Source organism: Notolepis coatsorum (assembly GCF_963971535.1).
Source record: "Notolepis coatsorum genome assembly, chromosome: 14".
NCBI lineage: Eukaryota > Metazoa > Chordata > Actinopteri > Aulopiformes > Paralepididae > Notolepis > Notolepis coatsorum.
The window spans coordinates 34,603,951-34,627,253 of record NC_140178.1 but is presented as its reverse complement, the minus strand read 5'-3'; the positions used below and the strand labels follow the sequence as shown (position 1 = coordinate 34,627,253).

Sequence of the window (23,303 nt, the reverse complement as noted above, 5' to 3'; positions counted from 1 at the left end):
CTTTGATGAACTTTGGTTAAACTGAATTAAACTTTGGTTATTACATTCTAAAAATGGAATCTCTAGTTATCCCATAGATCACTACGTGGCAGAAAATAACACCCGAGTCAACCATGGTCGCATTGCTGAATTTGATGAATGAAATACTAATACATATTTAAACACTCCCACAATGACAGTGATTTCAAAGATATATGAAGGGACTGGGGACATCAAAACCATAGTCCACTGACCTTCTTTTCATTAATTCTACCATGCATTTCAATTACACTCTCTCTCTCTCTCTGAATTAATTGGGTCATTAGTGCAAGCCAGGATTGGAATGCAAGGCCCAAAGAAAGAATTCAGTTTGATGTGCTGTTGGATGTATACACAGTCATTCATCCAGAAGATCTAAGGGGCTCACGTCTAGGGATCCTTTACTTTAGGGAATCTCTCTCATCTCAATGGCCTGGAAATGCACTTCCCTCCTTCTCCTCTCCTCTCTTGTTTTCAGGATCATGCCTTGTTTTCATAGGTCACCCTGTTCACAAGAGACCAGACCATCATGACTAATTAGTTTGAATGTATTTATGGAATTGATTTCTTTTGTGCTAAATATGTCACAATAGGAACCGGCACAATTAAAAAAAACAAGCAGACTTCCATCATCTTGTACTTTTAAAGCAATAGTTCACTGTGTACATTTTTGGTTTTTATTTATTTTTATTTTCCTGCACACACTCTCCACATCAGCCTTATTTTCAACTTAATCGATCATGCAACCTGGCAAAGTTTATTGGTGAAAAACGCATACAAACATATAGAAGTAATATTATCTTGGATAATGACACAAAAGTAATCGAGTGACATCACTATGGGACAGTAATATGGTTGCAGACTATTGTTTAACCTAACATGCCAGAACCATGCTAAAACCAAAGAGTTCTGGAAAGACAAAAAACTGGAAAGACATCTGAAAACATTGCTTGAAGTCATTGAAGAAGTGTCTATTTGAGGGATAACCCAATCAGAATAATGGGTTTTATAGGGAGACTACGGACATGTTCAGAATTCATGTTATTATATTTTCATTTAATTTCAACCTTTATTTAAAATCGTATGCTTCTGCGGTTTCCTTCATTTACAGAAACGACGATTATACAAAATGTAAACAGTGCATCATACAAGCAATATTCACAGAAAATTAAACACCAGAGTACAAATTAAAAACGTTTAAAATAATGTAACACAATGGTCTGAAATCATACGTTTAAACATACCAAGGCCCCAAGGGAAGGGAGAACCTCCCATTTCAGAGAGAATTGAAGGACATTAAGAGGAGTTAGAGGCATCAAAGGAAAAAGATGACTTCCCTATAGATCAGAACAAACTTGAGGGACCCTAAGAACCATCCAGTAATTTGATATGGTCTAAGATAGTCCAGAAATATTAGTGAACACAAACTCTCTCATAAATCCCTAAACTAAAGCACTAAAAGTAAAATTTGTGATTGAAGTTGCTCCATAGAGAATGAATTGAGAAAAACGGTACAGGTGACACAGAGAGCACCCAGGGGAATAATCTGACTATATGGGAACATTTTCTGTTTCAGAACTGGGAACACTGCAGCAGAATAAAGCTAATTTGGGTATACAAATAAAACATTCTGTGAGTATCCCATTCATTGTCAATGGAGTAGTCTGACTCACAGGATATAGACTGTGGGTATAAGCATGCCACTGGTAGACTATTTCAGTCGGAATTCTCCTCCCCTTCTGCTATCTGCAACACTATTTTGCAAGGGCACCATCACTGCATCCTGGACATAGCTCTGCCCAGGATGATTGTGATTGGTTTAAAGGAATACAAACAAGTCAGAGTGTATACAATGTATATACAATACAATGTAGTATGGAGAGAGTTCTGGCTACGTGAGACTATCAATGGAGCAGCTCCAGATTTTCTACCTGATTGATTGATTGATTGATTGATTGAAAACTTTATTAACAGATTGCAGAATGGGTACAGTATGGCTCAATAGTCAATACAAACAACTGTTAAGAGGATGCAGACCAGAAAAAGACTTGTCTTGTTTACATCAGGGTCCCCCATTTTCAGTTCATCAAGACATTTATGACATACATGACATACAGATATACAGTACTGTTTCATCAAGACATTATGACATACATGACATACAGATATACAGAACTGTTTCATCAAGACATTATGACATACATGACATACAGATATACAGTACTGTTTCATCAAGACATTATGACATACATGACATACACAGATGTACTGTTTCATCAAGACATTATGACATACATGACATACAGATATAATACAGTACTGTTTCATCAAGACATTTATGACATACAAGACATACAAATATAACAGAAAGAGATCATTAAAAAAATATATATCGAAAAGGAAGACATTTTATATTGGAGGGGGTTGGGTGGGGGGGGGGTTGGACATTTACAGGGGCCAGTTTCTAATTGCAGTCCTGTAGGTGCTCTTTGAGAGCAGTTTTGAAGGAGGGTAGGGATTCACATTATTTTACGGCTGTGGGTAGGGCGTTCCACATTGTTGTGGCATAATTGCTAAACGTGTTTAGTCCCTTGTTTGAGCCGAATCTAGGTTGAACATGATTTGTGGAACTCCCTCTGGTGTTGTGGTCGTGGAATTCACTGACCTTTGGGAAGTATTTCGACATGTACATGGGTATCTTAGTGGTGTGTAGTGTATCTTGTACCAGGCCCATTGCAAGTTGCTGTACTCTGTTGACTGTTGTCTACTCTAAGCCTATAGGTTGTCAAAATGGGCAGGGGTATGTTTTAGGAGTAATCTGGACTTTTTACATAGGCCTGTTTATTGTGCAATACATTGTAATGCATAACCTCTTGTGAAATCACAACATGGTTAGGCTATGGTCAACATTTCAGACAAAATATCACACACACACACACACACACACACACACACACACACACACACAGACAGTCACACGCAACCTATTGCTGTTCCTAAATTAAAGATTGGAGTAAAAACGTACTTGGGCAATTATGTCTTGCTGAATCACAGATATTCAGAAAGAGTTGACAAAGGGCTCTGTGGACAACGAATGAGAGATAACGAAAGCCGAAATTATTTATTCAACATCAAACTATGTATCCCCATACATACTGCAGTTTATCCCCGACCACTGCCTGTGTCTGCTCTCCTCAGAGAGCCCCGTCTGGGTGACTCCTCGCAGGACCCGTCCGCTAGAGCTAAACCCACAACCCCCTGCGCTGAGGCAAGATGGAAGAACACAGCAGCAGCTGCGGGAGGAGAACAATGTTTTGCCTCTAAAAAGATTGAAACGGACGACCGAAGGTGACTTCAATTGAACCGAAAAAAGCAGACCGTGGTCATGCACCGGTAAGGGAAATTCTCCAGAATGAATTTTGAGCAGGCTAGACTGGCGGAATGTGAAGCAGGCGCATGGGACAGACAACAAAGCGGTAACGTTACAGTGCCGCTGGTTAGTTAGCTCGCTAGCTGTGTCTCGGCTACAGTCTCCTCAATAGGGTATATCTGCAGAGCAGCTAGCCTAGCCGCCGAGACGAGCATCATTGTTCGCCTGAGTTGCATGGGCCGTTTGTTATGGGGGTAACATCGCTGCTTGCGTTGTCCTACCATCACTTTATACAGTCGGTTCACTTATCAGTCGAGCTAGCGGTCGGGGGGCAAAATAACAATGTAGTAGGTTTAGGTTATTTAAGTTAATAACACGCTCGTAACCATTTATGGGCAAATCAACTGGACGTCCTTGAAAATATTGCCGAATCGCGTGTTCTCTCTGCAGAGCGGTGCTGCCAGCTCCGCGCTCGTGTTTTAAATTACAATAATTTTTATTTTTTTTTAAAGAAAAGTTCATAAGACGATACTTATTAAAACGACTGTCTCGAAATCCTAACGTGCTTTTGTAAAACACGAGCCTCCGGCCGGTCACAGCGTGCGTTGATGTGTTATTTATCAAAGCAGACTGCCGTCATACATGGCCGATATTAATAATTGCATCCTCTGCATCACAAAGAAGGGCCCCGCTGCAAGAGTGGTTAGCCAAGTGGCTAGCTAGCTATAGCTAATTGCACGGCTAGCTAGCTTTCCTCACGGAGGCACCGTTGTTTAGTTTATACACCAAAGTCACTGCACTTCCACAAGGTGGAAATAAATAGCACTAAGTTGAGCTTATACACGAACTTGCCTTGATATCATTGATATACCAATGGCAATGATATATATACACGCATACACAAGTTCCTTTTTTTTGTTGGTAGGATGAGAAGAATGCATTTGGCATGGTATCAGTCAGATACAGTTCACTTCAGTTATTTGTTATCCTTGTTAATTGAGTGAAGTTAGTAGTCAGTAAATAGTTGCTCTAAAATGGTTAAACGATAATAAGCTACAGTATTGGGGGGGGGGGGGTTAACAAAAATGTATTGTTACAATAAGTGTTGCTAAATATCCTGGCTGTATTATTTCAAGTTGTGGTTGGTATAAGGCGCTCTCAATTAAACAATACAATGACTATATATAATTTGATTTTATGCCAAAGGCAATCAGCATAACAATAATCAAGTCAGATCAACTGCACATGTAATAACAGAGAATCAAGCAACAGTCTTTCCATTGCAGACTGCAGGCTCTCATTGGCAGATAAGCCCATGCAAATTGGATGACTGTGGTGCAGGCCCATCAAACAGATTAACATGGTGCTTCAACCCTGTCTCCTTCTCGTGAGATGTCTTGTTCAGGACAGCAGCCAGTGACCTTGTGGCCCTGCAAACCCAATACACACTTGTCAGTATCCTATAGTATCCTATAGTATAAGTGAAGGAATGTTGTACGGTAATGGGCCCAACATTTAGCTTGTTTCCACATGTCATCAAGCCAGACTGTAGCCCTTTTGTTGACCCACAAACCCTCATTTTTAATCCGACTAAAGCAGTCAGTGGTGAGATCAGAGGCCACGAGACTGATTTCTAAGAGCACAGCTTAGCTAACTCCATAATTATTGTCTGGTCAGTATCATTTGTGTTTGTTTATCCCTATCGCTTGATTACGGCTTATGTGTGCATCTCTAAAAGAAGTAGCTATATACCCAAAGAAGTATTCTGTTGCCAGGGGGACAGCTGTGGCCCCTGTTTATTTCCTGTCAGCAACTGTATTAACAAACATTGCAACAGGAAATGCAAAGGGGCCTATTTAGAATGTTTTATGTTGTCAAGTTAGAAAAGGTCAATAGGATACTATGTTACTCACCTCTCTCTGTCATTGACTCCTGCTATTTCTTTTTCTCCCTGTCAGGATGACACTGATTGGCTTCCTGTAGTTGTCCTGCCCGCTCGCCTGCCCACGATCAACCATGAGCATCATTCAAGACAAACTAGGCAATGAGTTCCTGCGCGCCAACGGGGGCATGGACTCCAACTTCGGCCCCGGCATGATCATGTTCAGCCACCTACCCCCGGTGACCAGCTTCACCCGGCTGGCCGCCCAGACCGTCATGCACGACCTCCCCCCGCAGGACATGATCCTGAAGAAGGAGCGGGACTCGCCCGACTGCAGCGGCGGCACCCTGGGGTGCGTGGGCGACTACGTTCACGCCATGGGCATCAAGCAGGAGAAGTTCACGGAGCACGACTACCGTCTGCCGCTGTACCCCGGGGGCCCCGGCAAGAGCATGGAGCTGCTGGAGGTGTCGATGGGGAACCACCAGAACCTGCTGGCACACGACCTCAGCATGGGCCATGTAAGAGCTGCTGACAGGAACAGGGAAGGCGGGGTGGATGGGGGACCGGAACGACACTACTAACGTAGAATTAGACAAATATCAGATATTATATATAGGTAAAAACATTTTTAATATTAAATAAAAAATTTAAATAAATAAATCTGTGAATAACACATTTTGGATAACTTTTTTAAGTTTAAATTGGCATACAATCCATGTCGTAGAAATGATCCCTTTACAGGTATGTATAATTTTCATGTATTCTTTAATTAATTCAAACTGGACAATATTGTCAATTTAGATAAGAGATATGAACCTCGTATAAGTCAGATCTCATATTCTGAGTTGAGTCTTGGTTCAAATCGGTTCCCCTTTCCTTTGAGTTGCAGACTTGTCAGACAGCCAATATTTGAAAAGGCGGCTGGAGGAGGTGGAGCATGTGGAAGGAGGGGTGTAGGGGAGGGGCCTATGTATAGCCAGTAATGGTGGCATAAATCTACTGGGGGATTGAGATGCAAAATATAAATCAGCCCCCACCCTCCAGAATAATGATGTCATCTAGCCTCCATCAGCATGAATGAAAATGTCTTGGCAAGGGCATAGCTGTCTTGTTTGAGCTTGCACTTCAGCTCAATTGTCTTTTATGCTTGCCTGAGTACACATACACACACACACACACACACACACACACACACACCTCTGCTCAACAATAGCCAGGCTCTGGTGATGATCAGGTTGTTGGCCAGCATGTTAAAACATAGCACAAATGATTCCCTGCTAGAGCTGCCGCGATATTGATTTTTTTTCTTACTGCACAAATTAGCGAAGCCATTCAAACCGCTGCAGTAACCGCCATAAAAATAAAATTAATGTTAAAATAATTGGTTCCTAAATAATAATAATAATAATAATCTATTCTTTATAGCCTCTAGTCTAAATGTCTATCTTTATTCCAGTGTTGTCATTAAGAGGACGACTTTGCAGCAGGAATATTGGTTGGCATTCGGCAGGCACGTGATTCGGCTACACTGGACCACATGTTCGTTGTGACAGAAAAATGGTCCACTTCTTTTATCTCGGCTACGATTTAATTTCTTACTTTCAAGTACATTTCTGGTATGGCTGTTTCAGAAAAATAGGTTCTGCCCGGCAGTTCATACTGCTTGTCGAAGGACTGAAGCATAGCTCTGAATAGCGACTTTTCTACAGTCCGGAAGGGCACCGTCTCCGCAACCAAATACTGTGTTACTGTTGTTGTAAGGGCTCGCCACTTGTTGCTGTCCCGGTTGTATTTAGTCACTCTGGCAAATGCCTCAGAAACTCCTAACTGACGCAGTGCTGAGCCGGTACCTTCCAGAGGTAGATGGGATGCCTTTCATTGCATCGTATACCGGGCGATGAGTGGTCCTAAAATGCGATGCATGATTTGTCGTGTTTCCTTGCATCACGTTTTTTCTTTTCTTGCTGCATTTTCACACTGCCTCATCTAAATTCTTTGGCTTTCCCTCTTCATCAGGCTCAAAGCCAAAGTGTTCCCCAACAGGTGAAGTAACATTGGGTTTCGCTTCAAGATCCATGTTTTTAGCAGAAAGCGAAAACTTTCCGTAGCAGCAAAGCACGTTCTGGGGTTCGATCATAATGTTAACTGCGCAACTGCGAGTGGAAACTTTCGAACACATGGAGTGAAGAAAATAGGCTATACACAATTATAATAATAATAATAAAAAAAAAAATTAAAAAAACAGCTGTGATCAGCTTGACTCTGCGGTGGGCGTGACGTGATAGCGATACCGCGGTAACCGCAGCAGCTATATTCCCTGCACCCTGCAAGGTTATTCTAATAGTTGATGCAAGGGGGAGCATCATGGGTGAGAGGATTTAGTTGAACTACAAGTCTGCACATAATTGGGTCCCTCTGGCAGAAAACTTTCAGTCATCCATACACACTTAAGATAATTTTATTTTGGTGAGAGGAACTATGTCGGGGAACATAGGTCCTACAGTTAGGAGTATTTCTCTCTTGGCATGCACCCAAACTGTTGCTGTTATTCTCCGGGTAATGGCCTACATGTGCCATTCTGCGCCTGCTGGCCCTATGCTTTTTGAAGGGGTTGAGGAAATGACTTTGTTTTGGCTGGACTTTCTTCTAATCTTATACAGTGATTAGGGTGATATTTAACCCTCTGAGACCAGCCGGCCGACATTACTATTGTTCTGAAGGATCAGATTAAACCGAATATATATATTTATTTATATATATATATTTAATTGTATTTGTATATCCCCTGATATCCCTTGTATATTCCTTGTACAATATGCATTGAATATCCCTTCTAGTCTACTGAACATCCCATAATAGTCTCCATTCTACCATTGGACGAGACCTTGGTGCCAGGTCGCCATACCCCTCAGACCAGGTTCAATCGTACCGCTCAACATGTATGGACAAGTCCTAGTTCCGCGTAGGAATATGTCTACCGCACCACTAACGGTACTATTTGTTCATAGTGCGTATATATACTGCGCTATTAAAGTAGAGCTTTCTTTTAGTCCAGTTCCTTACCCTCCAACAGAGTGACAGACGCAACAGCCTCCCCGCGAACCATGTGTGGGCAGTAAGGCCAATTCGACTCAGTATCGGCATTGAGACATCGTGTATATTAATATTTGAATAGTCATATTTGGCACTATATCGTCGAGTTGGACGTATTCTATTAAGCTAATAATAGTCTATTCATATGTAGTGCCTCGTGCGGTAAGAGTTCTATAGTAATCAGCACCCCCATCGTTTCGGGCATCAGCTGGACGCTTATCCAGGGTGGTTGACCCCACGTGAAGCTGCACCCGAGGAGCTCCAGGCCAAAGAGCGAGTGGACCTGTATATTGGATTATTCTACCGACGACGGCTAGCCTTCCCCGGCTTGGATTATGCTTTGAGTACTTTGATTATTCTATGGATAAAGGCCAACACTGCGGTGTGTTGGAAATACCCCCCCCCCCCGGAGAGGACGACAGGTGAGAAGACGCTCTACACGACGAGGTCGCCTCACGTCTCTCCATCGTGGACCGGAGGACGCCGGCCACAGAGAGTCCAACTGCTTTCATCTGTGGATCGAGGATCGCTGGGCACCGGGTCGCACGACTGTGGGCTCTCCCAGGATACCCTCGGCCAGACGGGATACAGCCAGACTCTACCCCCCCCCCCTCCAGCTGTCCTACAAGCAGTCGGAACCTTCCCCTAGTGTATCCAGCTATATAATCATTCAAGTATCATTGCTATTGTTCCCTAAATATTCCAGGTTGTATATTTGCTTCCTGCGCAATCAGAGATTGGACATTCGATATTGATCTACCTACGAATACTCATTTGCCATAAAAGTGCATACTATTTCAAATCATAAATGTAATTAAGTGATCGTTGTACATACCTTTTGCTATGTATTATTATTAAACGCAGACTTTCGACTTGGTACATTTGTGTTGGATCCGTTTCATCAGGTGGGAGTGTTTATCATAATTATTTATACCTAGTACTGGGTGGCCAGAGTCTAAAGTACAAGAGGTAGTGGTAGTAAGTATCATATCTAACCATACAGTCAGGGAATTGTACCCCTCAGTTACAATTGGTCCTTCGAGCCGGATGGTAATCAGTGTAATATTAATATAGTGTTATTAATATTAAAATGGCTCCACGAAACGATCCTCCTAACCAACAACGCCCGCGGCGCAAACGACAGCTCCCTCAGTACCTAGAGGCTTACGCTGTCAGTCAACAACCTAGTCTTCTACCAACAGTAGACGCGGTAAAACTAGAAAGTAAAATTATGTCTAACCCTAACGACCAGGCTACCCCGACCATAGAGGCCCCTATGGGTTCTAACGTAACTGACCCAGCTCACGGTGGGGACCAGGGGGAACCAGACATGACTTTACACCCCGCCAATACCGAAGAAGTAGTCCCCGACGAGTCCCGGGAGGAAGACAACACTACCGAGAGAGAACTCGGCACGGAAGAAGATGAGGAGAGCACCGTGGAGATAGAGCTCCAAGACTCCGCACGGAGTACCCCAAGGGACGGCTCCCCTATACAACCGTCTTCTCCCAGCGAGGCAGAGAGGACACTACAGCAGGCATTCCTCGTCAGCCTGAAAGCCTCTACGGAACGCGACAGACTCCAGGGTGAACGCGATCGATTGCAGATACAGCAACGGAGCGAAGAAGAGCACATACGCCTGGAAATAAGACGCATTCAGATGGAAGAGAATATGGCAAGAGACCGGGCCGACGCCCAGCGCGCCGCCACCGGTGCCCAGAGAGAATCGGATCTCACCAAGCGCGAAGCCGAGCGCGACAGAGCACAAGCGCAACTAATAGAACAGCTGATCAGAAGGACAACACCCCCTCCCTCCACCAGAGGCTCCAGGAACTCGTCTAGACATCACTCCAGGGCGGCATCCCCTAGCCGAGTAAGCGACCCTGAACTTGACCAACAGACGAGGTCTATACCCCCCGCAGACCCCCTTCCCCAACCGGTCCAAGCGAGACCCAGCCACCGGGAAGGAGCAGCATACACTGCGGAGAGGCTAAATCAGAGACTACAAGCCCTGGATGACCTAACGGAAGACGAAGAGGAAGAGGAGGAGAACCACGCCCGACGACAGCACAGTACTCTACCGGACCAGGAGGTCCAGTACAGCCCAGGCTATACCCCCGCGGAGCTGCGCTACAGACCCCCGACGCTATTCACGGGTGAGCACGACGCACGACCCGCACCGAGGAACAGCACCTGGACCAGCGGGCCATGGTACACAGCCGGTACCAGCCCACGCCAAGGAGCAGGAGGAGACTCGCCTAGGAGGCCTCTCCCCCAACGCTCGCCGATGTATCAACAATCCGCGTCATACATTGCAGGGCTGTACGTTAACTTTTTTTGCACATAGCACTGGTGCTACAGAGGTTGATAGTTTTGTAGCACAGGCCAAAATCTTGTAGCACAAGTATAAAACGTGTTATATTTGTAACAGTCACAAATGTGCCTATTGTATTTGTGTTATTTAGTTGCAGTGCCATGTTTGGCTGTCATTTAGTATATCGCCATGTGTTATTATTACTATGATACTCTCATATGCTATTTTCAATTAATATCATAAACAACATAAGGAATATTAGCATAATTTTGAGTGGACTGAAGGAATGAGTCAGCGTTAATAGTTTTAAATGCAAATAATTTATTGAAACATAGAAGTGGGGTCGGTTGGGACACACACACACAATGGGGGACCCTGATGTAAACAAGACAAACGTCTTTCTCTGGTCTGCATCCCCTTAACAATTGTGTGTATTGAGCCGTACTGTATTGTACCCATTCTGCAATCTGTTAAATAAAGTTTTCATTCATTCACACACACTGTTTCAACTCACCACCCCCGCATCATATTGTAGTCTAGTCTGTCTTCAAACTTCCACTCCTCTCGAAACTTGTTTATTTGAATATCAACATTATCTGTCCATCCTCAGTTTACTATAATATACTCCTGTCCTGAGTCCTGACTAGTGACTTCCATCATCTTTCCAAACGCACGCACGCACACACACACAGGGAAGGGGAGAGAGTGCCCCCCCATTTCCCTTTCCACACTGTCTGCTGGCTCTGCCTGTGATCAGGATTAGCTTGTTAGCTTGCTAACGTTGTAGTGATTGTAATGGTACATAAACGTTAATTTCGGGCGATGTGCGCATAAAGGAATGGCGACGGTGCAAAGCATGTAAAACACCACAGACTTATTTCGGGACGTGTAGGCGCACTGCTGTGTTAACGCAGCAGTGCGAACCGACCAACGCGCTGCTCTGCTTGCAGAAGGCGCACGGATAGGGCGGATATGACTCGTCGAGTTGTCACAAGAGTTTTTTCAAAATAAGATTATCATATGCACCTGAACGTTGCTAGCTTTCGGAGCCTAGCTGGAGCTGCGCGTGGGCAGAAATGAGACCCGCTACAGGATTTTCAAAATAAGAGTATCTATATGAACCGAATCCCTATCGCACCAGTGCTACTGAAGTAAATCCATCCATCGCACAGACCGCTGTTGCTGTAGCACGTGCGAGATATATGTCGCACTGTACAGGCCTGTACATTGGCACACCTATGGTACCAGACTTCACCCAGGAGAACCGGGCCCAGTATACGGAGCTCCGCATGTGTCTGGAGACAATGTTGGTGGATGTCATTGATGAACGCCATAAATACGCGATACTACTGAAGCATTTAAAGGTACCCCGCGCGCACAACAAAGCGCTCGCCTACGCCACTTCCACGACCCCATACACCGCAGCGCTGGTAGCGTTGGACCAGAGATATGGACGTATATGGGATTACGTGATCCAGGAGATCAGGCACATCGACCGCCTACCCCCAGCAACAGACAATCGAGCACTGGACGACCTGTCCATCAGAGTGCAGTCCCTGGTAGGGATGCTGGGAGCGCAGAGGAAAAAGGGTAGGCATGAACTATACGCCAACTCAAATGTAGAGAGGATCTTGGAGAAGCTACCGCCCGCCCGACAGGAGCGCTTTAGGCGGCAGAGAGACCACCGAGACCCTAATGGCCCCGAACCGAACCTCCTCGATCTAGCCGACTTCCTGGCGAGAGAAGTCAGCAGCTTACGGCTAGATACATTCGGACGGAGCACCCCTGGCTCCAGAGAAGGAACCAGGAGACTAAATGATGGAAGAAGATCGGTGACTGTCATGCACCAATCGGAGTCAGTGCCAAGCAGTAGGAGCCACAGTACCCCCTCAAGAAAGGAGAAGTGGAAGATAGTGTGCCCCTACTGTGAGAAAGAACACTGGCTGTCACAATGTGACTCATTCCCCAAGATGAATGCGGAGGAAGCGAGTCAATGGATAAAGTCCAACAGACGCTGTTTTCGCTGTGCGCGATCACACATGGCAGCCGAATGCCGCTTAAAGAAAAAGTGCAGTCGGTGCGATGGAGCCCATCTAGACATACTCCACGACAGTAACAGACGGCGGCCTCCACCCGCACCATCAAGCAGCAAAGCAAGCGTCATGTACATCGACCCCGCCAGCAGCAGCGGAGCCAGAGTGCTCCTACCAGAATAAAGTCATGGACACTTACGCCGTCCTTGATGACGGGTCAGAGAAGACCCTTCTGCTCGCGTCCGCTGCGGCCCAGCTAGGGCTGCGGGGGAGCGAAAACCAAATGACAATTCGGACAATAAGAAGAGATTTGAAAACGATAAAGGGCGAGAATGTCTCATTCTCTATCGCAGCAAGCGGCCAGCCCGAGCGACGGTACAGGATTACAGACGCTTTCACCAGCCAAGAAATAGGACTCTCGCGGTACACATACCCCGTAGCCAAGCTGATGGAGAAATATGTACATCTACGCAAGCTACCGATCCCACTCATAGACGGTGCTACCCCGACACTGTTGATAGGCTCCGACCATGCAGACCTCATTGTCCCGATAGACCGGGTTCATACCGGACCCAGAGGCTGTCCTGCAGCAGTCGAGACCCGCCTAGGATGGACTCTCCAAGGCCCACTCGCCAAATCTCTCAACCGAACCACAGCCACTAGCTGTCTCCACTCCCGAGTCACAGAGGGAGACACCGCACTCCTGCAGCATGTAGAGAGGCTATGGACCTTAGAACAAATGCCCTTTAAGAACGAAAAGAAAGACATTCGCTCTAAAGACGACATCTACGCCATTAACCTCCTCGAGACGGGAACAAAGAGAGTCCCAGTCAGCGGCGTGTTGAGATACGCCACGCCACTCCTGCGGCGGGAAGGGATGCCTACCTTTCACGCAAAGAAAGACGCCACAGAGCGGTACCTACTAAACACAGAGCGGCGCTTAGCCAAGGACCCCGCCCAAGAAAGTGTATACCGCGCTGAGATTGAGAAGCTCATCACAGCGGGACACGTCACAAAGATTGACATTAAAGAGGCCGACCAGACGACTGAATCGTGGTACGTGCCCCACCACAAGGTTCATCACAACGGCAAAGACCGCATCGTGTTTAACTGCAGCTACCAGATCGGATCCCAAAATCTGAATAAAGAGCTATTGCCCGGTCCTACACTCGGCCCCTCCCTACTAGGCGTACTACTCCGCTTCCGCCAGGACAAGGTGGCTATCAGCGGGGATATCAAAGGGATGTTCCTGCAGGTGAGATTAGTAGAGGAGGACAAGCCCCTGTTGCGGTTCCTATGGAGAGAGAGGCCAGGAGATGAGCACCCAGCCATCTACCAATGGGAAGTCCTCCCTTTCGGAACTACATGCAGCCCATGCTGTGCTACATTTGCACTACAGAGACATGTCGCAGAGGACCCAGCAGCGGACGAAGAGGTCCGACACAGTGTGAAGAACAGCTTCTACGTAGATAACTGTCTACAAAGCGTTTCGACCCAGGAAGAAGCCGAGGCTCTCCTACTTAAACTCCGCGCCTCTCTGATCAAAGGCGGCTTTGATCTCAGGCAGTGGGCCAGCAGCGATCCGCACGTACTGCGCAGCCTCTCCTCCGAGGACAAGGCAGCGAGCAGCGAGACCTGGATGGCCACAATCCCAGGAGAAGCCCAAGAGATGACACTAGGACTAGTGTGGCGCTTCAAAACAGATTCGCTCCACTATAGACACAAACCCCTGACCACGGAGCAGGGAAGGTCGACGGCAATACCGACCACCAGACGGAGTGTGTACAGAACACTCGCCCGACAATATGACCCGTTAGGATGTATACTACCGTACACCACCAGGGCAAAGATGATTGTACGAGCATTGTGGGACAAGGACCAGGGCTGGGACGACCCCATTCCCGCACAACTTGCATCCACCTGGAGAGAGTGGGAGATGGAACTCCACTCACTCCCAGGTGTTAATATACGCCGAAGCTACTTCCCACCCACGGTGAGGCCAGAGACATGTAAAATGGATTTACACGTCTTCAGTGACGCCTCCGAGGTCGCCTACGGATCAGTAGCCTACTTGCGGGCCCAAGAAGAGGGGGGAGAGATCTACACAGCATTCATCCTCGCCCGCTCGAGAATAGCCCCACGCAAGCAACAGTCTATCCCACGTCTAGAGCTCTGCGCAGCCCTCGCAGGAGCGCATCTAGCCACGCTCATCCAACGTGAGCTCACCATTCCGGTGCATAGAACAATCCTGTGGTCAGATTCCACGACAGTACTCGCCTGGATCAAATCGGATTCATGCAAATACAAAGTCTTCGTGGGAGTCAGAGTCACTGAGATTCAAGAGTTAACCGGAGAAGCAAACTGGCGCTATGTTGATACAAAACACAACCCAGCTGACGTCATCACCCGGGGAATGTCCCTAGATGACTTAACCCGTCATAACATCTACAGTGACGGACCAGCATTCCTCAAGCTCCCGGAAGGAGATTGGCCCACGCCCACCCCGAGGGAAGCAAGTGACGAGGAGGCTGAGAATAAGAAACCCATGTTCTGTGGATTGAGCACTGTTGTCTCCGCAGACCCCAACATAGACGATTGCATTACCATAGAGAGTGCGCAGCAACGGACATTCCTGCGGCACCACCCAAAGATTCAGTCCCCCGCTGATATGTCAGCAGCTGACTACGAGGAAGCAGAACTGCTTCTACTGCAACGAGCCCAGAGAGACTCGTTCCCCGATGAACTAGACTGTCTACAGGGAGGAAAGCCTGTCCCATCAGACAGCAGATTGATTCATCTGGCCCCCGAGAGTGACACACATACCCTCATCAGAGTGGGTGGTCGCCTGCGGAGAGCCCCCAATTTACCGGATGACATTAAGTACCCGATCGTATTGAACAGCCGACACAAGGTCACAGAGCTGATTATAAAGAAATACGACGAGGATGTACACCACGCAGGAGCAGAGAGAGTCTTCGCGGAAATCAGACGTCGTTACTGGATACTTCAAGGAAGAGAGGCGGTGCGACGCTTCCAGCGAACCTGTCTAGACTGCCAAAAGTGGCGCGCGCAGCCCAGCATACCACGGATGGCTGACCTACCTCCATGTCGTCTCCGACTCGGCGACAAGCCATTCCACTCAACAGGCATGGACTGTTTTGGCCCGCTGCACATAAAGAAAGGAAGAGGCACCGAGAAGCGGTGGGGTATTGTATTCAAATGCATGACCACCAGAGCGATACATATCGAGCTCCTTCCGACCATGAGCGCAGACTCATTCCTTATGGCCTTCCGAAGATTCACATCACGGAAAGGAAAACCGTCTACATTATTGTCCGATCACGGGACAAACTTCAAAGGCGGAGAAAGAGAGCTGAGGGAGAGCTTCCAAGCTATGGGCCCAGAACTTAAGACCCACCTCGCTCCAGCCCAGATTGACTTCCAATTCAACCCCCCAAACGCACCCCACTTCGGTGGAACTTGGGAACGAGAAGTACGTTCTATAAAGACAGCCCTGTACGCAGTACTTGGGGCCCAGACTGTGGCGGAAGAAGTCCTAATGACAGTCCTCACGGAGATTGAGGGAGTATTGAACTCAAAGCCCCTCGGTTACGTCTCCAGTGATGTAGCAGATGTCGACCCAGTCACCCCCAACACCCTCCTGATGGGGCGGCTAGATCCCGCGTTACCCCAGACAATGTACCGGCCTGAAGAAGCGAACGGCCGACGAATGTGGAGGTACAGCCAAGTATTAGCCGACAAGTTTTGGAGCAGTTTCCTACTGCACTACCTACCGTCTCTACAGACCCGCCAGAAGTGGGTAAAAGAGAGAGACAATTTGACGGAAGGAACAGTCGTCGTGATTATTGACCAGTCACTACCCAGAGCTATGTGGCCGGCTGGCCGCGTAAGCAAAGTGATCACCGGTGCCGATGGCAAGGTCCGAGCAGCTGAAGTACTCGTCCAGGGGCGCATTTACACCCGTCCTGTGGCGAGGCTCATAGAACTGCCCCGACTCCCAGACACGATCGATGATGACCATGACCCTATGACTTTGTGAGTTGACTGACCCTTACAGCGAACCCTTGAGTGGTAGACAGTGCGGTTAATCTGTCTCTGCTTAACTAATTGGGTTGGGACCAATTAGGGGGCGGCTGTTCTGAAGGATCAGATTAAACCGAATATATATATTTATTTATATATATATATTTAATTGTATTTGTATATCCCCTGATATCCCTTGTATATTCCTTGTACAATATGCATTGAATATCCCTTCTAGTCTACTGAACATCCCATAATAGTCTCCATTCTACCATTGGACGAGACCTTGGTGCCAGGTCGCCATACCCCTCAGACCAGGTTCAATCGTACCGCTCAACATGTATGGACAAGTCCTAGTTCCGCGTAGGAATATGTCTACCGCACCACTAACGGTACTATTTGTTCATAGTGCGTATATATACTGCGCTATTAAAGTAGAGCTTTCTTTTAGTCCAGTTCCTTACCCTCCAACAGAGTGACAGACGCAACAGCCTCCCCGCGAACCACGTGTGGGCAGTAAGGCCAATTCGGCCCAGTATCGGCATTGAGACATCGTGTATATTAATATTTGAATAGTCATATTTGGCACTATATCGTCGAGTTGGACGTATTCTATTAAGCTAATAATAGTCTATTCATATGTAGTGCCTCGTGCGGTAAGAGTTCTATAGTAATCAGCACCCCCATCGTTTCGGGCATCAGCTGGACGCTTATCCAGGGTGGTTGACCCCACGTGAAGCTGCACCCGAGGAGCTCCAGGCCAAAGAGCGAGTGGACCTGTATATTGGATTATTCTACCGACGACGGCTAGCCTTCCCCGGCTTGGATTATGCTTTGAGTACTTTGATTATTCTATGGATAAAGGCCAACACTGCGGTGTGTTGGAAATACCCCCCCCGGAGAGGACGACCGGTGAGAAGACGCTCTACACGACGAGGTCGCCTCACGTCTCTCCATCGTGGACCGGAGGACGCCGGCCACAGAGAGTCCAACTGCTTTCATCTGTGGATCGAGGATCGCTGGGCACCGGGTCGCACGACTGTGGGCTCTCCCAGGATACCCTCGGCCAGACGGGATACAGCCAGACTCTACCCCCCCCCCTCCAGCTGTCCTACAAGCAGTCGGAACCTTCCCCTAGTGTATCCAGCTATATAATCATTCAAGTATCATTGCTATTGTTCCCTAAATATTCCAGGTTGTATATTTGCTTCCTGCGCAATCAGAGATTGGACATTCGATATTGATCTACCTACGAATACTCATTTGCCATAAAAGTGCATACTATTTCAAATCATAAATGTAATTAAGTGATCGTTGTACATACCTTTTGCTATGTATTATTATTAAACGCAGACTTTCGACTTGGTACATTTGTGTTGGATCCGTTTCATCAGGTGGGAGTGTTTATCATAATTATTTATACCTAGTACTGGGTGGCCAGAGTAGTGGTAGTAAGTATCATATCTAACCATACAGTCAGGGAATTGTACCCCTCAGTTACAACTATCTTTCAGAGGCTGGAGCAGGCTCAGTTTTAAAGCTAGAGTGAATATACAGGTATTGTATGAAACGACACGACCATGGGTACCAAGCATGCTTGCTCATTGGGAAGGGGCTAAATAATGCTCCAAAGTTAGCCTACATTTTGGTGAGGGGATAAATGGCATGGCCATTTTCAATGTGGCCCCTCGACCTCTCACCTCAAGATATTTGAATGAAAATGGGTTCTATGGGTACCCACAAGTCTCAGACTGTCAGACATGCCCACAAACATGCTAATCCCATGCCGTTTTGGGCACTGAGGTTCTTGAACGGTCTTTGAATTGGATACATTTGGTACAACTGAAGCTGAGACTCTTGTGGATCCAATGAACCCAACTGTCTTCATGTGTGATGATGTTGGTCCCCATTTCATTGTAATGAGACAATTTATTTTCTCAAGTTGACCTCATGGTATAAAATGACCTATTGTGACCTCTAAGTGATAATCACAGCCTCATTAAACTTTACAACTAGAGACCTGGGGCGTTAAGAAGCTGTATGGCTTTCCTAGGTTTATTGACAATAAGGTCGCTTTCACATATAGTTTTGGTGGACTCGGTGCGGTTCTGGGGGTGAAGTTGCAACATTGTTGCATTCTTCATTTGGTTCGCCTGCGTTCACACAGAAATCTGTCGGCACACCGAACCTTCTGAACAATGTCACGCGGTCGAAAAGGGCGCTTGTCTATTGGACAGTGGAAATGTGTGTGTGGCTGCGAGCCCGTGTGTGCGCGCGTGTGTGTGTGTCTGTGTGTGGACTGCGGAGCCCTCCAAATCAGCGGAGCCGAGTTTTGACATGGCACATTTATCCATTGTTCTATTGAAGCACATTACCACCATCCTCTCGCTAAACAACTTGTAGACCACGTTGTTTTTATGAGTGCCCACAAGTAGCTGTTTTATTAATAATATAATAAGCCGCGTTTTTTCTTCCTTCTTCCCAAGATGCACAGATAGATAGAGAGATAGATGCAGTGTGGTTGTTTTGCAGTGAATGAATGCTGCGAGCAGTGGTAAGGTAATAATAGTATTGACGTGGCATTGATCCAATGCCGTGCGCCTCGGTAATAATAATAAGCCGCGTTTTTTCTTCCTTCTTCCCAAGATGCACAGTTAGATAGATAGATAGATGGATAGATAGAGAGATTAGATGCAGTGTGCTTGTTTTGCAGTGAGTGCTGCGAGCAGTGGTAATAATAATCACTTCCTATATTTGGTTCGCTTTTGGTTCGATGAAGCCGAACCGAGACCTACGTTTTCAGGCGGACCAGAGTTCGCCTGTTTGGTCCGCGAACCGAGTTCGACACGCATTCACACAAACCCGAAAAACCGGACTATCGAATTCTGGTCCGAAAGTCCGGACCAAACAGCCCCTGTGTGAAAGCGACCTAAGGGGGGATTTCTGAGCAATGTCCAGAACAGAAGTGATCCATCCAATAGTCGCAATTCTTACAGAAATCTCCAAATGTCAAAATATACCCCTTTATAAAAAGACAAATGGATCTATGGTGGGTCTCTTAAGGGTTAAGAGCATGATTGGTGCTGGTTGGTTATTCAGGGGTGTCGCACATGCATGTAGATTCACACTCCATATGGCGGTGGGGAGCGACCCATTCAAGTAATAACGTTTAATTTAAATCTGTATGGTAAACAAAAGGAGGGACCGCGGGGGATCGTTGCTCAAGGGCAGCTGTGGGAATCCGTCCCACCCTTTGCCAAATGAATGCACTGCTTGGATTTTTTGTTGAAGGGATAGATTTTCAAACGTGAGCGATCAAATGATACGTTTTAGGAACCACAGTGAATGAAGTCGGCAGTTTTGTTGGGTCTTTTACCACATTGACGGTCCTCACAATGAATGGCACTCGTGGAGGGGAGCCATGAAGTGTGCCATACATTTTGAGATTTTATCACTCTGCCCTCTGGAACCGCATCTAGCGCTGTGCTGGACAAGCGTTCAGTAGAGACTGTGCGGGTGAGTGTTGGCACCAAAGCACCAGCTGATCAGCTATGTATGATTTTCTTTGGACTTTGATCCAATTGATTTCCTTAGTATCTGACCACTCTCTCCGTCTCTCTCTGATCCTTTGTGGTTCTCGCAGCTGCCGAGTCGGTTAGGAAAGGAGCCCATTGGGAGAAAAGGTCGAAGGTCAAATGGTGATGGACAAGAGGGGAAGCCCAGAAAGAAGCGAGGCGAGGCGAAGGTTTGTCATATTCCCCCATTCTCACTTTCAGTCATCTGCCTATTAAAACACCATTATAGCCAGATGCAGATATCTGGTTAATCAAAGATGCACAGCTTTAATGCTAGTGAAACCTCCAATCATTTTGTAGACACTATAAAGGGGTTGGAAGTTGTGTGTCTGTGATCATGCAGTACTCAAACCCATGTGTGAAGTCAACTCATGGTATATTATACCTGTAATTGACCTATCTCAAACCCTGCCCTCTTTTCTTGACAGTTTGTCTGAGGGAAGTGGCAGTTGTGATTGGAGGATCAAGAAAAGAGGCCAGGGTTTGAGATGGGGCCAATTAACATACTAATATTAATACCACTTAATATATGATTTTGTTTATTAAATGGCTTCTATTCCATATGCATGTGTTCAGTCAGTATTTGTGAACATGCACTACTGGAGAGAGAGAACCCTCCAATCTGTGATGTAACTGGGATGTAAAATCTGGTCCTGCTCCATAGATGATGAATGGGGCTCTGACTTTATGAGGCCATACAATATCTGAGTGAGATCCTATACACTCAAATTAGATTTAAATTCTGGTTCAGATAATTTAGCAATGCTAGAATATAAATCTCATTTGAACCTTTTAATTTAAAAACAACATATTGAGCATGCTTGTCTCGTTCTTTTTTTAGAGAATATACGGAAATTGTTTTCCGTCTTTCATAAAGAAATATACCGGTCCATTACATTCATAATAATAATAACTTCATTTCATATAGCACCTTTCAGAAGACCCATGGTCGCTTTACATAGGGGAGGGGGGGGGGGGGGGGGGGAGATGACAAATTAACAAACATAGTGGACAGACACAACATATACATATAAAGTGAGAAATTAGGGGTTAAAGGCCAAGTTGACGAGGTGGGTTTTGAGCATTTATTTTAAAAAATGAGTCCAGAGTTGGGGCGGTGTGGAGTTCTGCGGGGAGGGAGTTCCAGAGGGTGGGAGCTGCCACACTGAAAGCTCTGTCCCCGAACGTCCGCAGTCTATGTAACAAATAAAGGAAAAGGAAAATGTCATTTTCAAAGCAAGGTTGAATTGGAAGTATCTGCACCACTGCTGAAACGGAAACGGTATCTGCTGGGTATTATTAAAAAGTCTTAAAATATATTGCATTCGTAATTAAAAATGTTAGGCCTTAAAATGTATTAAGTCTTAAATTTCATTTGCACAGGTATTGCATTTTTTTGGGGGCTGGCTGGCTGTCGGGAGATGAAATAATATTAAATATATGGAATGTTTTTGTATTAAAGTTGTTCTTTTTTGTGCGACTACCGGGAGCTTGGTGTGTCGTATAGTTGTGAAATTGGTATTAAAAAGTCTTAAATATAACTTGTTGAAACCTGTAGATACCCCGAACAATGTATTGAGCATGCTTGTCTCATTCTTTTTTCCCCCCCGTCTCTCATAAAGAAATATACCGGTCCAGTACGCTCATATAACAAATAAAGGAAAATGGTATTTTTCATTTTCAAAGCAAGGTCCCCGGTGCCTCTCAGACCAGAGTGAAACTGACACCTTTCTTCTTCCACAGCAATTGATGATGCTCGATGCGGAGGGATTCTGTCTGTCCCCGGGCTCCAAGCCACACATCTGCGAGCACTGCAGCGCATCTTTCAGAAGCTCCTATCACCTGCGCAGACATGTCCTCATACACACAGGTACTGCGTTGTCTCACCCCCACGCGCTCCTCGTTCCTCTGTTTTCTTTCTTTCTTTCTTTGCTCGCTCTCATTCCGTAAGCATTGTTTCTTGGTTTTGGATCTCAAGAGTATTCATTCTAATGAATACGAATAAGATAAGATATTCCTTTATTGATCCCTTTGGGGAAGTTCAGGCACCATAGGGGGGAGGGGCGGTACGGCCAGGGTAATACATAAATATAGGCAATAAAATGTGATCTGAATAAAAAAATATGAGAAAAAAAACAGTGTAAACAATATAATTAAAAACAAATGGTGTAAACATTAGAGCACATATTGGCAGGAGTTAACAATCTTGTGATGTTCAAAATGTGCATATTGCTTTGAATTCTAATCTCATTGATTGTTTTATTTTTATTTTACTAACCTAGACTATTGTATTGATCATATGCCATTACCTTTCTCGCTGATTCTACTCTTATTATAGCCCTTTTTCTGCCTCTGCTTTGATTTTCTGCAATTCTAATCAAGTTCTCAGTTTTTTTCATTATTACACATTTTCACTCCATCCAATCTTTGATACCGGTTACATGATAAATGCTCTTCTTGGAAAATTGTAGTCCAATTATGTGAAGCAGAGGGATATAAAAGTAATTTAAAAGGGTGGAACAAACACCCTGGTGCTTTCTCCTTGCTTTTTTGCTAGCTTAAAGGGGACATATTATATATCTTTCAACTATTCTATATGACTTCCTTGAATCTATAGAATGTATTTAAAAAAAGATGTTTGGCAAATAAACAACTCTAAATTACCCCTACGCTCTGCATCTTCTGGCTGCCTCAGACCCACTCCTATCCGAGCTCCGGGAGGGTCATCAAGGAGAACCTGCCTTTTCTCAGTCCTTGCCCCACAATGGTGGAATGAACTACCCACCCCAGTTAGGACAGCCGAAACCCGTCCAATCTTTCACCGTCGACTAAAGACGCACTTCTTCAACCATTATCTAAAAAAAATTAAAATCGAACCCTAACCAACCTTACATGCACTTGTCCTAATAAACGAACCTACACTGTAGCACTCAACACTTTGATGAACATTGTTACTCAGCTGATAGAGTTG

At 45.8% G+C, this 23,303-nt stretch overlaps 1 protein-coding gene across 1 annotated transcript in view; it reads left to right on the top strand.

The window, feature by feature from the left end:
• The first annotated feature begins 3,274 nt into the window (after positions 1-3,274).
• The window catches only part of znf281a (zinc finger protein 281a), a 40,766-nt gene continuing 20,737 nt past the window's right edge, over positions 3,275-23,303 (top strand). The window contains exons 1-4 of the mRNA XM_084329324.1: positions 3,275-3,411; positions 5,347-5,791; positions 20,401-20,502; positions 22,076-22,202. Of these exons, the coding sequence (XP_084185450.1) occupies positions 5,405-5,791; positions 20,401-20,502; positions 22,076-22,202 (616 nt within the window). The 5' untranslated portion in view covers positions 3,275-3,411; positions 5,347-5,404. The remainder of the gene's footprint in view (positions 3,412-5,346; positions 5,792-20,400; positions 20,503-22,075; positions 22,203-23,303) is intronic.